Raw genomic sequence first — 13,722 nt, 5'->3', positions numbered from 1 at the left:
ACATTACAAGAAATCTTCTGCTTAATATCATGCAACAGGATCAAAGGCTCCAAGCTAGACATTATGATTGATTTGCTCAACTTAATATTCCAAAGTTGGACTATTTTATAAATTCCACATTGAATGTAACTATAAAGGCCTATAATCAGGATGTTAAGGTGCTTAGTGACATGACGGAACCCCTTAGGCTTTTGTCAACTCTTAAGTTAATCAATGTGAAATTGAGGTTCTTTTCAGGGAATCCATACATGTAAGACAGAACCCAAAATGGATAATGAATAGTATCATTTAAGTCAAGGTGAAATGGTTTTTGAATAGGGATCAGTAATGGCTCATTAGGTTTTATGTCATTTTAATGTATTATGTGTTTTGTGTGTGTGTGTGTGTGTGTGTGTGTGTGTGTGTGTGTGTGTGTGTGTGTGTGTTCTCTTGTTGAACTGATATGCATAATTGCCTATCTAGGGGTGGGGCATGGAAAACCATCTCTGTGGTCTTTGTAACTGGTCCATGTATGTACATTAACGCAACATAAATAAAGATTAAAATAGTAAGATACATGATTTCTTTCTGTTCCTCAGGCTGAAAACTAAATGTAATTTATTATTAGCGGATCTCAATCACAAAATATGGTAATGGTTTGTGATATAAAATTTTGACACAAAGGTTAAGGCCTAAATAATGTTGGAGAATAGTCGAAATCCATTCGGTTTGTGCACTGAGTACATGGATGCTGCATAATTGGAGACAGTAAAAAACCAAAAGGTATAGCTCTCTGTGCTCCGTGCAAGGTCCTCAACTTCCCAAGGTGGGTTTATTTTAGCACAGGAAGGGCAGGGTTTCGATCCAGCCGGGATGTGAGTGGGGACAGAGCAGCAAACAGAGCAAACACACTCACACACACAGAGACATACACATGCAGGTGATGTGCAATGATGCACAAAAAACACAAATGCGCGCGCACACACACACACACACACACACACAGGCACACTCAAACACAACAAACAGTGTCTGGTCTCTGCGAGGACTGACTGGTCTGTGCATTGGTATTCAGTGCCATCTCCCTCCCATTAGCCAGCTCTCTCAGCACACCCACTCACTACACTGTCCCTGAGGAACGGCAAATTATGCACAAGACAAAACACGTCCGGAGAAATAATTAGGGAAACCATGCCGAATAAATACTAACTAACCTTCCAAACAATTAATGGAATTTATCATTCTAGGCATCTCTCGAAGGCAGAATAAGAAGAGTATTGATACAAGCTTTGTTTTAGCTAACAAGCTGCCGAAGATGATGTAGCTATGAGCAGTCATCATCTCCACACAGGTGCATGTGCAGGTCGAGACATACAACAAAAGGAAAAAGAAGAAAAAGGCAAGAGATTAAATGAATAATTAATTTAGTTTTGAACAATGACTAATATGGAACTGTGAGGATTATGCCCACTGAAACAATGTAATTGTCCTTTAAATATTGCCTTTCCATGCTGCCTAGCATATTTTCTCCTTAAGATCAATGAAAATTACTTTTCATTGTTTAGGCTGCAAAATTGCTTTGCATTTTGGCCTAACCTTGAGAATCTGGCCTGTTAGAAGAATTCAATTATGGGGTGTTAGATTTATTCATAGTTTTCAGATGCTAAATTGGACTCTGAGTCAGAGATGAGTGGAGATCGGGTTATCTCTCTGTATGCAAGGCTACAGACACCGCCCAAGGGCAAAACACTGCTGCCTTAATCAGATCAAGTCTAAGTTGCAGATTGAAAGTTATGCTCCTTTCGAGATAACAATCATCTTCTTCTTCTGGTGACAACACAGTTAAAGATTAAATCCTACAGAACAAATCCACAGCTTAGGAAAGAAACATGGTTAAAAGATTTAATTTGAGGTGAATTCTAGATTTAGATCATCTTCCTTCAACTGAGTGAATCCCTAACCCTTTTGCAACGTATTCACCCAGGTCCTCCAAACTGTGCTCCTGACCTGTCAATAATGTGACAGACAATTTGATTGAGGGATCTGAAATGCAAAATGATAATGTTCAAGATATAATCCATTCACGTCTGGACAAGATTGTATGGATTTTTTGCCTCTATACCGAATGTGCAATGGGATAATTTAGTCACAAATTAGACATTTGAATTTAAGATTGAGTGCACAGAAAGTTGCAGAAAAAACTGTTTTTTAAATATTTGTAGTGAGGCTGCTAGCTTGTTCCACCATCCTGGTCCTATGACCATTGAGATGAGGAGCTTTGCTTTGGGACCTTTTACTGGATGGTGCTATATAGCTGTTCAAAATTGATCACATGGAAATGAATCAAATGGAAAGGTTTGATTTCACAAGCTGGCTTGCATCAAAGTAGTAAAGATAAGATGTGACTGTGAAGTGTTGGAGAGCAGGCTCAGGAAGTTAGGGTCTGAGCTATCTTGATGTTGTAGAGAATAAATCTGCATGTCTGAGACAGATGTTCTGGGGACAATTACTGAAGATCCAAAGTTGATGCTTATGCTGTGTTGTATGAAAGGCCTGTGTTTTGCCATATGAGCAGATTATAAGTTGTGGTACAGACACGGGAAAAGAAAATAGCCTAGTACTAAGCCCTGTGGCACACCTGTGGCCAGGCAATGAGAGTTAGAAACTTACTGCAACCAAGACGCTACGAGGTTCATCCAAATAGGTAAGACTTGAATCTGCTGAGACCTCTATCGGAGATGCCCAAGTTGTAGAGTTCTGACAGGAGGATTTGGTGGTTTATGGTGTCAAAGGCTACACGAGAAGGATTAGGACAGCAAAAGAATGAACCTTTGACTGACACAGTAATTAAACTTGCCACACATGTATTTCTCATAAAAAAAGGACTAAGGAGGAACAGGTTCCCTTACTTAAATTCTTCTTATCGGGCACTTACAGCTGCTTGGTTGAGTAATAATAATAATAATAATAATAATAATAATAGTCTTTTACAGGCAAACTATGACTTTTTACCATTTTGAAAGTGCTTTCTCACCTTTCTGCTATTCACTTATCTCACACTTCTTTCTGTATTTGGCTAAAATTATCATAAGCCTCAGTGTGACACTGTTGGATTGATCAAAAATGTATAAATTCTTTTGTATAAAATCTATAATTTGTCAGCTTGCTCAACGTGTTAAATCAGAGAATTCAGGCAAAAATACAACTGCACTATGGAGGTAGCCGTTTTTTTTTTTCCAGCCATAAACTGTTCATTCTGTAATAGAAGTTCAACTGTACACTGCTAAATGACAGAACGAGAGCATTATATTAATGTAGACAGATGCCTTTAAACTTTTTAATCCAACAGCATGCAGCTGCTGTGTCAAAACATGATGAGAATGGGCCACTTTCATCACACACTGAGGCCAAACAATCTGAGTATTTTAGATTGAAAGACCTTGTCTAAGTCCTTCCATCTCTGTCCGTCATCATCTCTCTAGTTTCCCTTCGACCCTCTCCTCCTCTTCCCCCCTTTTCCTTGAAATGTCAGCGATGAAGCTCGTTGGCTATAATTAGAGGGAACAACACCTTTAACCAGCCTCTCAGTCAGATGTCTCCCAATACATTATTCATATCTGGCCTGACCCGTGACAAACACGCGGGGGGGGAGGGGGGGTTGCTGATGCACCAAACAAGAGGTGTCATTTAAACAGGCTTCAATCAAAGCTCTGTGCACACTTTCCACACAGATCATTTCATCGTCTGCCAAACACGACAATGTGAAGAGATCCTCTTGCACTGTAGGCCTCAGAGGCCCTGTAACACAAAGCTCTTCTAAAGGTGGTTTTAATCCAATAAAAACAAAAAAACATTTCTTTTGCAGCCAAATTGTTTTATGCCTTATTTAGATAAGGAATGGTGTCCTCACAGATGAATGCCTCATTATGGCATGCATGCATGATTGTAGTCGATTGAGGAGTTAAACTACAGAGTTCAGACCACAGAACATTGTTGCCCTTTCGTTGAGTGGTTCAATCTTTTACATGTTAGCATCACAATAGGCACAAATCCAGCAAAATATCTCAACACCTTCTACATTGATGCACCTCCAAATTTTTACTAAATATTCAGTTTCTAAACAATTTAAATTTAACAACTAAGTTTGGGGACAGGTTTTTACTTCATGACCATATATGTGATGACAGTCACTACAGCTGTGGTTTGCCCTAATCACCAAAGATAAAAATTAAGCATAGTATGTCAGTATTGCCATTGTGATGCAGATGTTAGCATTTGGCTCAGTAGCATTACATGCTCACACAGTTACCAACATGGCTGGTAGCAAATGGAAGTGTGGCTCTTTGTGTGAGCCAGATCAATTAGCTCAGTAATAAAAGCCAGCTTTTTAAACTCCAGAACGGCTCTTCATTTAGTACAACTTTTTGCCCAGTACAACTTTTTTTAACTTTCCAAGTTAAATTCAACTATTATTTAAACTACAAATGAATTGTGTGTGTGTCTGTATATCAATTAAATTATTTAATATGTTTATATTTAAACATATGATTTGAAAAATAAAATTTTTAAGCATAAATTTGTGTATAAAGGCATTGAAACATCCAGGCCTATTGCATGTGTATTCAACATTTCATTTATTTTCACACTGCAAATTAAGTGTTTCACTGCAAACCCCGATACATCGTGGACCTAGTCCTTGTGCATAAAAATGAACTACAATTGTTAACGCTACTGTGATGTTCAAATCAAAAATCTAAAATAAACTACCCATTACACAAACCAGATTGTTGCTCTAATTGCTTTTTAACCAGATGATATGATCCTTGTCTGCCATCACATCTGATTGTTGGCATCAACATATCATTCAGTCAGTGCGGAGGGTCAGTCTTGTTTCACTGTATTTTCCATTCAAAATCTATAATAATTAGCCTTAAGGAGGCTGTGCAATTTAATGTCAAACAATGAAAGTCCACAAAAGAGACATGTCCCACAAAGGGTGCTGTCTTCAAAGAAAAAACATTTCAACTATGTCAGGTATGATGTCAAATTTGCACAGATTCGCAAGGATGATGTGATGCTTTTTAGGGAGATAATCAGGCATTTAAAAAGATTTCCTCGATCAGCCTGTTGGTAGTGCTTTAATTAATCAATCATGAGACTATTTATTACTGTTTCTTTAGTTTTTCACTGATGTTGAAACTCTGAGGTGCTCCACTCGTGCTCCAGTAAATGTGTCAAACACAGCTAGTGATAAAAACGTGTTTTGTGTAAGTGCTGAATCCTCACTCACCTCAGCCATGTCAGAGACCATGGTATGCACTTGGCAGTGGCCCGACTCCTGGACCTGAGCCACAGAGCAGAAAGAAATCCCTCTTTCTGATTTGACTTTCGATGGTGAGGAGGCCCATCTCTCCCACACCTTTGCACCGGACAGTCCATGGAGATTTACTACTCTGTAAAGTTTACACCACCGTAACTGTGCCGCTCAGCTACAGACTGTGGTTGTGCTGTGACCTCTGCAGAGCTGCCATTTTAAACATCCCCCTCACTGTTCGCCATAATGTGGTGGACACTTCTCTGTGAAAATGAGGCCTCTTTAAAGGATAGCACGGCTACATCTCAGAAAGTTACTGTGAATGTTCCTCTTTTTCAGTGTTTTGTGATAAAATACTAAAAGATGATATGACATCCTCTTAAAAATCTAATTGTGTCACTACTTTTCACAAACCTTACAGAATAATAGCAGCTTCATGAGCAGGGAACTAAACAACCTCTACCTTGAAGGTTTTCTTTGCTTGCCGACCAGTGAACAGGCTGAACTATCAGCAAGGGCCAATGTCAGAGCACAGAATCATGGACACGTCAATAGTGTGAGGGAGAGTGGCAGGTTGTATTCAGGCAGGAGGTGGTCCCCAGGGGAAACACTGCAGGGGGTTAAAGCTGTCTCTCCATCTACCTCTTCGACTGCACTCAGTATCCTCTTACATCACCTTCTTCATCTTTTCAAACCGATATGCTTGACTAGAGCTGGGTGGCATGAACAACACTGGTGTACTTTAAATACACCATTTGCGTTTTTAAACTAAACCACATCTTTCCAGTTTACTCACCTATCAGTTCAGTTTTGACTGCAGTTGCTCATAAAAATGTGTATATGTATGAGTAGACATTCAAAATGATATACAGTGCAGGATGAGCACAATGCATTAAGTATGATTAAAAATGTACAACGCTATTATTTCCAGATGATAAATTAATGTTACTGATCACTGACTTTATCTGGAATTATGTCATTGAAAAATCATTCATGTTGAAGTTAATAATTCATTCTAAACTGAAATTAGAAAACTAACCTAACAACACTGAAATGTGAACACTTACATTTTTCATTAATCCACACAAAATCAAGTCACTTGACGCTTCTAGTTATTTTTAACCAAACTGTTTCCACATTCAAAGATTATCCTTTACACTAATCTAATGATATTGTCTAATTTCATTTGATATCTCATGCTGTTTGACAATTGGATTAGGGCTGCAACTAATGAGAATTTTTATAACTGATGAATGTGATTATTTTAACAATTTATGAATTAATGATTTTGTCTATCAAATGTCAAAAAAAAGTTAAACATTAAAATTTACCAGAAGCTGAGGCAACAGACTGTTCTTTTACACCAAAACTTTAAAGATTTAATATACAATCATATAAAATTTAACCATCTGTATTTGCTTTATTTATCTTTTAAGAATACAGTTGAAATTATTAGTTGATAAATGAAACCTTCAAAGTTATTAACCTGTAAATAATTTATTAACCTTTTTCAAGTAAATAGGTGTTACCCTTGATGATTCAACCTTCGCAAATGTGAGGATTTACAAATTTTGTATTACTGTTTATAAATCACACGGGGCTCTGGAAAATTATTAGAGACACTTTGCAGACTAAACAATTATTTTTTTAATCAAGAGAATAATGGCAGGCTAAATTATGAAAATCCCTCTTAGTTGCAATAACAGTGAATAACTGTAAAGCTCTACACAGCACAAATAAATCCACACTATTCTACAGCATAGCTTTAAATTTGAGTCCACTTTTAAAAATCAGCTTGCTATCAGCCAAATGGCAAATTGTCCATGTGCACAGTGAAGTATCTCCTCTTGCGAATGACCATCAGGGAACAAATAGAGATCACCCAACCATCTACAGCCATGAAGACAGCAAACCCATAAGCTTTTGCCCTGGTGATGTGAGTTTTTTTTTTTTTTTGAGGTGGGGGGGTGCCACTTCCCCCATCAGAACACTTCAACCAACTGTACAGTAAAAAGCCCACTCAGCAGCCCTTTTCACAGCGACGCCTCCTGCAGAGGAGCCCCGGCACAGGGCTCGTCGTGACTGACACCTGGAGGAAGGCGAGTGGGCACCATGTCAGGCCTCATCTCACTCACTGGCATGGAGATGGTAGGAGAGCAGGGCCCGTCATCCCCCCCCCCCCCCACAAGACCACACACAGACACACCCACACACATCCCTGAGTCATCACCAGTGCAGATGAGAGCAGAGCATGACAGGCCTGAATACAAACTCTCCACAAAAGTCTGGCCTCATGGCAACTGCAAAGTGCTTTACATGGTGAGAAATGGATCACACAACCAAACAGAACAGGACAAGGGTATGTCATTTGCGGTGGAGTCCAATCAGACAGACATTAAAAAGTCATCAGGGTAATGACTGACACTGCGTCCTCTGGGTGATCACCAGACCTTCCCTGCTGCTGAGCTGATGCCAAAATGAGAGACAGGTTTAGTCCCAGGGATGCTGAGCCTCTGATTGGGCGAGAATCGTGGCACAGCTTAATCCACAGTGTGTTATCTGGTTTAAGCTACAGCCTGGGCGAGACTGGCATGGATGGACAAAAAGTTTGCCAAGTTGTCTGCCTTCTTTCAGTGTTTGGGCCTAGTCAGGGATGGATCACTAAAATGGGCCTACTCGGCACCTTGTGCCCTTGAGCCAGTGCTTCAGAATGGCTGTCAACATTTGTGTTGGAACAGCAGTTTGAACAACCACAAAGCAACACAAAACAGCCACAATGAGAAGCACAGAGAACATGACCACTATGCAGCTGTGTAACTTGTAGTCGGCCTGTGTCCTTTCGGCCTGGAAGCACTGCTCCAGTGTAAGTGAAGTCAGGGACCTTTCACATGACTGTGTCCAGGGACCCTTTGTCTTATAATCCATCCATGTGTGTAGTGGAATATTTCTCCTCTGTGTGCTGTCTGCACCCCCCCCCCCTCCCGTTCTCCTCTCTAAATCCAATCAGCACAGAGACCCAGCACTGACCTTGAGGTAGAAGTGGCATATACAGTATCAGATGCATGTGCACACCCAGCCACGTGCTTAACTGAATGCCTCTGTATGCATACCTGCATTATAAACATGCAGCTGTGTCTACATCAGTAACCAGGAAATAAAGAAATATGCTATGCATGATGACTCTGCTGATACAGAAGGCTGAATAAAGGAGGTTCTGAATGTGTGCGGACTCAGATTATCAGACATGTTGCTCTTGCAGAGATGAGCCAGATTAGTAATAGCACAAGTGGCAAGGTCTCGCTTTTAACAAGCCCCATAGTGATCATTATAGCGCTATGATAAAAAATGCTAATAAAAATCAATGTTCAGTGACTAAAAGGGGGAGCCGCAGCGATGGGTGGAAGCACGCTGACTGCTGAGGTCACACACGGTGTGGTGACATGCACAGCCACATTAAAGTGGAGTTTAATACTGACAGGGTGGCACTGGTTATTGGATAATAATGCCACTCAGACTCATAGTTGCAATTTGAGATATTACACTGCATCATCTAGTAATCTGTCCCAAAACTTAGGGGGAAAAAAATTACCATTTTGCTAGAAAAAAACCTTCTTGATTTTTAACTGTTAGTTGAACTAATTTTTGCAAATGTAAAGTAGGAAAAGAAAAATTAACTCCAAACAACTAAACTCAACAAGCTGTGTTGAAAAACAAAATGAGATTTCAGGTAAAATATACCGAGGGACAATTTCAGATATGGCAAGAAGAGAATCCTAAATTATGTTAGAATGTGCTGCTTATTATTCAGTTTTCTCTTTCCACCACTTTAGCTAATTATTTTATTCCCCTCAGCCTATTAAAACATTTAACTTTCTCAACCACAGCATTCACTGCTGGCTGCAATTAATAAAGACAATATTATCAGCACTACTGCTTCTCTAATCCTAGACATCCAATCTCCCCTCCACACTGGAGGCTTTTCCATGTCCTAATCTAACAGGTTGGACTAGTCCCAGTCTTGCCCTGGTTGAGTTCCACCAAGTTTCACCATTAGATTTAAATACATTTCCATCTATATGTTAATGCAACCACAGGTGACAAGCCAATCTACAACTGATACGTGTTTACCCGAGCATGATATTGGGATGCACAAACAAAAATAGGGAAGAGGACACAGCATGAACAGCATCTTGGCAAGGTACAGTACAAAAAATTCGAAAAATTAAAAATTTGACAGCTTGAGCAGGAAAGACATGTTTTAAAAAGTCCTTACAACAGTGTTTTGAAGCTGAGGGGAGTTTGTGTAAGTTTGTGTAAGTTTGTGTAGCCCAATAAGAAGTGATTCTCAAGGAAGAGATTAACCAGCAGTTGTCAATTGGTTGGATATTTAACGGAGTTGCCAGGAGGTGTGTGTGTGTGTGTTGAGGGGTGGGGGTCAGGCATGAGGTTAGAGCGTTCACACTAAAGCTCTGCCAGGACGTTTGTGTCTGGGCCAATGAGCTAAGAGAGGAAGCGCTGAGTCAGGAAGCCTGGCCAAGAGAGGGGCCCGTGGTGCTGGCATCAACTCCTCAAAAACATGTTTCAATGCTTCGCACACCACCGTTCTGCTGGAGCCATAACACACTGTTCCCAGGCCAGTGCCGCACATGTATGTGCACAACGTGGGTGCACACACTCGCCTGCTGTGCGCGCATTCATCAGTAAACACAGGGATGTGACGCCAAATGGCCACAGCACAATAAAGTCTGAAAGATTGTGCAAACAGAGATATTTGTAAAATTCAAACGAAGTCAACTTCAACCAAAATGGAGACAGTGAAGTTTAAAAAAAAGGGTAAAAAGATGCATCTTTGAAGTGATCATTCTAATGTGCAGCAGCAAGCAGGTGCAGACATACCCAAAGGCTATTACCCAAGATGAAACTGTGATATCTTCATTATCCCTTTCATAGAATGACAAGATAGAAGAAGCTAACACAAGAGTCTAAAGAGCTCCTTATCAGAGGGATCTCTCTGCTGTGGCTATACTCTGTGTGTGTGTGTGAGTGTGTGTGTGTAGGCAGTTGATATGTTTGATGAGAAGGTCAGAGAGGACAGAGATGAAAAAGAGGTAGAGGCTTTCTATAGCAGAAACCAATCAATAGATGGCAGAGAAATGGTGAATATGTGCTTAAAGGAACAGTTTCTCTTTTTGGGGAATGTGTTTAATCACTTTTGAGTGGAGAATTAGAAAAGATCAATCACTTGGGTGTCTGTACAGTTAATATAAAGCTACAGCTAGCAGCTGGTTAACATATCTTGGAAGCTAAACTGTAAACGGGGAAAAGCCTAACATGGTTTTGTCAAAGGTAACAAAATCTGCCTACCGGTACAGAATGTCAGCTCACCGTACAATATGTACTGACAGTTCAAAGTGGGGAGCAAAGTTGTTTCATGGCCACTTATCCATCCCAACCTCCTCCCTCCACTGACTTTCTCTGAAATACCAATCCAACAGTCACTTCTGTTACACTTACTAGATGTTGCCCCTCCAGCACATACTGTATCTGGAACGTTGAAGGCTAAAGTGCCTGAAGTATCCTTCAAACATATACAAGCAAATATTCAATCAATAAGTTATTCACTTGTGGTGAAATTGCTGGAGAAGAAGTTTATTTTTCAAAGAGGTTGCATTTTTTTTATTTTTTTTTTTAACACAACAAGCAGCTAGAAAAACCACATAGAGTTGGACGGATATATAATAGTATATCTGTAAAATAACCAAAGCACTAATTTGCGTGTGTGACTGAACACATCAGATCAAGGATCCCTACTTTACTGCCTTGCAATTCCCTGAAAACAGCATGAAAACTCATTTCCATCTGCTTTAAAGCTCATCCTAAGTCTTTTTCTCCCTGGCCTGAATTCAGCTAAAAGCCTCAGGAACACTTTAGACGAGCCACCCCCCACCCCCAATTTTCGAAAAACGTTTCTTAATATCTTCAAATGCCTGACAATGAAGGTCTAATAAAAATCGTCACATTGAATAAGAAAAGGCTATTTGGCCTCTTTGACAACAGAGTTCAAAGCCTTTCTTTTACAAAGTTAGAGCAACTGTGCTTTCCAGATGAAAAGACACAGATGCTGGCTGGCACCAATATGAAACAATTAAATTTTGTTTAAAGAGTGAAAAAGAAGCCTGTTTATTTCAAACAAGCTTGGGCCACATGAACCAACAAGAAAAAAAGAAAACCTTACATAAAGCCTGTGAGTTTGACCTTGCAGTTGCACCGTTTTTTCCACTGTTCTTAATCTCAGGGGCATAAATTAGCAGCACCTACAGTACGGTCTGCGTTTCCAAGGAGCGCTGCCTTCTACCAGGGGCCGAAGACATCTACTGGAGTTTGTTGCTGCGGCTCAGGAATGGCTGCACTTGTCACAAGGACTAAAGACAGTGTCCTCGCTCAGCACCCAGAGACAGTGAAGCCTCAAAGTCAAGGGTGGGCAGGAATGCCCTGAATAGAGAGTTACGTAAATCTCACAGCACCCTTGAGGATAGAGAAGGAGCTGCTTAGGACCTCACAGTGCTGACTGAAATTAAAAACTGTATCAGACTCCCAAAAATGTACAGTATAAACATCTAGCATGTGCATGGGAACGAGACAGATTTACATTTTCACAAATCCACCAAATTCACAGAAAACAAAACAACAAAAAAACTATCTTTTCATTCCAATAAGAGCATGGGCAGATTATGAGAGAACAAGCTGCTGGGCACAGACATGGAAAAATCCTCCCACCCCTCTTATGTAGAGTAAGAGCAAGACCCAGAGATCGAAACAGAGGGAAGTCATTTTAGTCCTTTTTTCAATATCTTTGTAGTGATAATGTGTTGCAGTTTCACTCTTTTTTTCAATGATTTGGTTGACTTTATGACATGAAATGTTCACACAGAAACTCTTGTTCAGGGGCTCATTGACCCTTTGGGCCACTTGGCCTTCGCCCAATATGCCTGCTCAACAATCCATCCACAAATGAGTGGAATTTATGGGCTGTAAGTCAAAGCTATTAATGAAAAGAAAATTAGCTGTGACATATCTGCTTTTGATGTCAACAAAGTAACAGCATCAACTAGCTGGGGCATGTTTACCACCCCAGTCAAAAGATACACAATCCGATCACGGGTATGTTTCATTTATCTAGCAGATCTTGCATTTTGTTTATTGCAGTTTGCTTTTATGTGCCCAATTCCCAAATAAAAGCAAATAGAATGAAGAAAATGAAGAAAAAACCTTGCAATAACCAAACCCTCTCTCTGTCTCTTTGCTCACACCAGGAGCCACCCAGCGATCACCAGGGCTAACCTCGCTGACCTGACCCAGATATTACCCCAAGCCTCCAGATGTGAGCGCACGCTGGGATTACTCCACCACTGCATCGAGCTCCACATGCTTTCCTAATGAGGCATCCTAACATGACCCTGGAGACAGAGCAGACGGTCTGCCTCACTATCTTCCTCTATTCCCACAACTCTCTGGCTCTGTCTGTGCAGAATTGTCTTCATATCATGGAATCTGGTTGAGAAAACCAGTTTGTGGTGTTCACAGAGGGATATTAATGGATAAAAGAAAACAAAATAGATGATGAAATCCAGTAGAATATTACTCTACTTTAACCAGCAAACACAAACATTACTCTCGGATTTAATTGAACAAGGTGGCTTTAACAAAACCTGTTAGTTTTTATGTGTCAAAGACCATTTCACCTCTAGCTGAGTGCCACCTGCAACCAAGTGAAGTTATGAGAAGCCAAGAAGAGTGACCTGTAGTCCTCTGTGAGACAACTCTGTGCAGCTCTTCTTATGTATGCACGAATGTCAAAGTGCTTTTCACTCATCTGTCTACAGATGCACCAGTCACGACCTAAGCCTTTTGCAGAAGCGCCCTAATATGAAAGAATTTAACTCCTTCTTTGCATCAATGTAGCTATTGTAGCCCGTTGCATTCTTTTCACCAGCTTCAATTTCCAACTTGTGCCGTGTCGCCAAGTTGCAAACTTCACTGCAAACGAAACAGAGCACGAAGCATACGTCTGTCAGACGGAGATGGCAACACATAATGAGGCAGAAGTGTGGGAACTTTCATCGGCCTGCTAAGTAGCTCAAATTTGCAAGAGATCAAGAAGGGACAAAATATAAACAAAAAAAAAAAAAAAAAAATGCAGCGCTCCTCTGTAGCCTACCATTTTGATCCAGCGCTTCGAGGCTCCAAGGAGTCCCAGAACAACTCCTTTCGCACCAGTTTTCCCCTCGCCATGAAAATAACCATTGAATTGTCACATTTCTTCAGTTTTTGCCTTATCCACAATCTTTCCCCCCCCGTGCTGCTGTAGCATTCAGTCAGACAAAAATGCAGAGGCTGCTTTTGCAGAAGGAATTGGTGATTGGAGCTCG

General features: G+C 40.4%; 1 protein-coding gene across 1 annotated transcript in view; it reads right to left on the bottom strand.

Moving 5' to 3' along the window:
* The window catches only part of zbtb47b (zinc finger and BTB domain containing 47b), a 25,874-nt gene extending 12,152 nt beyond the window's left edge, over window positions 1-13,722 (bottom strand). The window contains exon 1 of the mRNA XM_067485339.1: window positions 13,512-13,722. Coding sequence (XP_067341440.1) covers window positions 13,512-13,514 — 3 coding nt within the window. The 5' untranslated portion in view covers window positions 13,515-13,722. The remainder of the gene's footprint in view (window positions 1-13,511) is intronic.

Source organism: Channa argus, chromosome 19 (genome assembly GCF_033026475.1).
Source record: "Channa argus isolate prfri chromosome 19, Channa argus male v1.0, whole genome shotgun sequence".
Classification (NCBI taxonomy): Eukaryota; Metazoa; Chordata; class Actinopteri; order Anabantiformes; family Channidae; genus Channa; species Channa argus.
The sequence above is the reverse complement of the archived record's forward strand: the minus strand, read 5'-3'. Positions and strand labels throughout refer to the sequence as shown.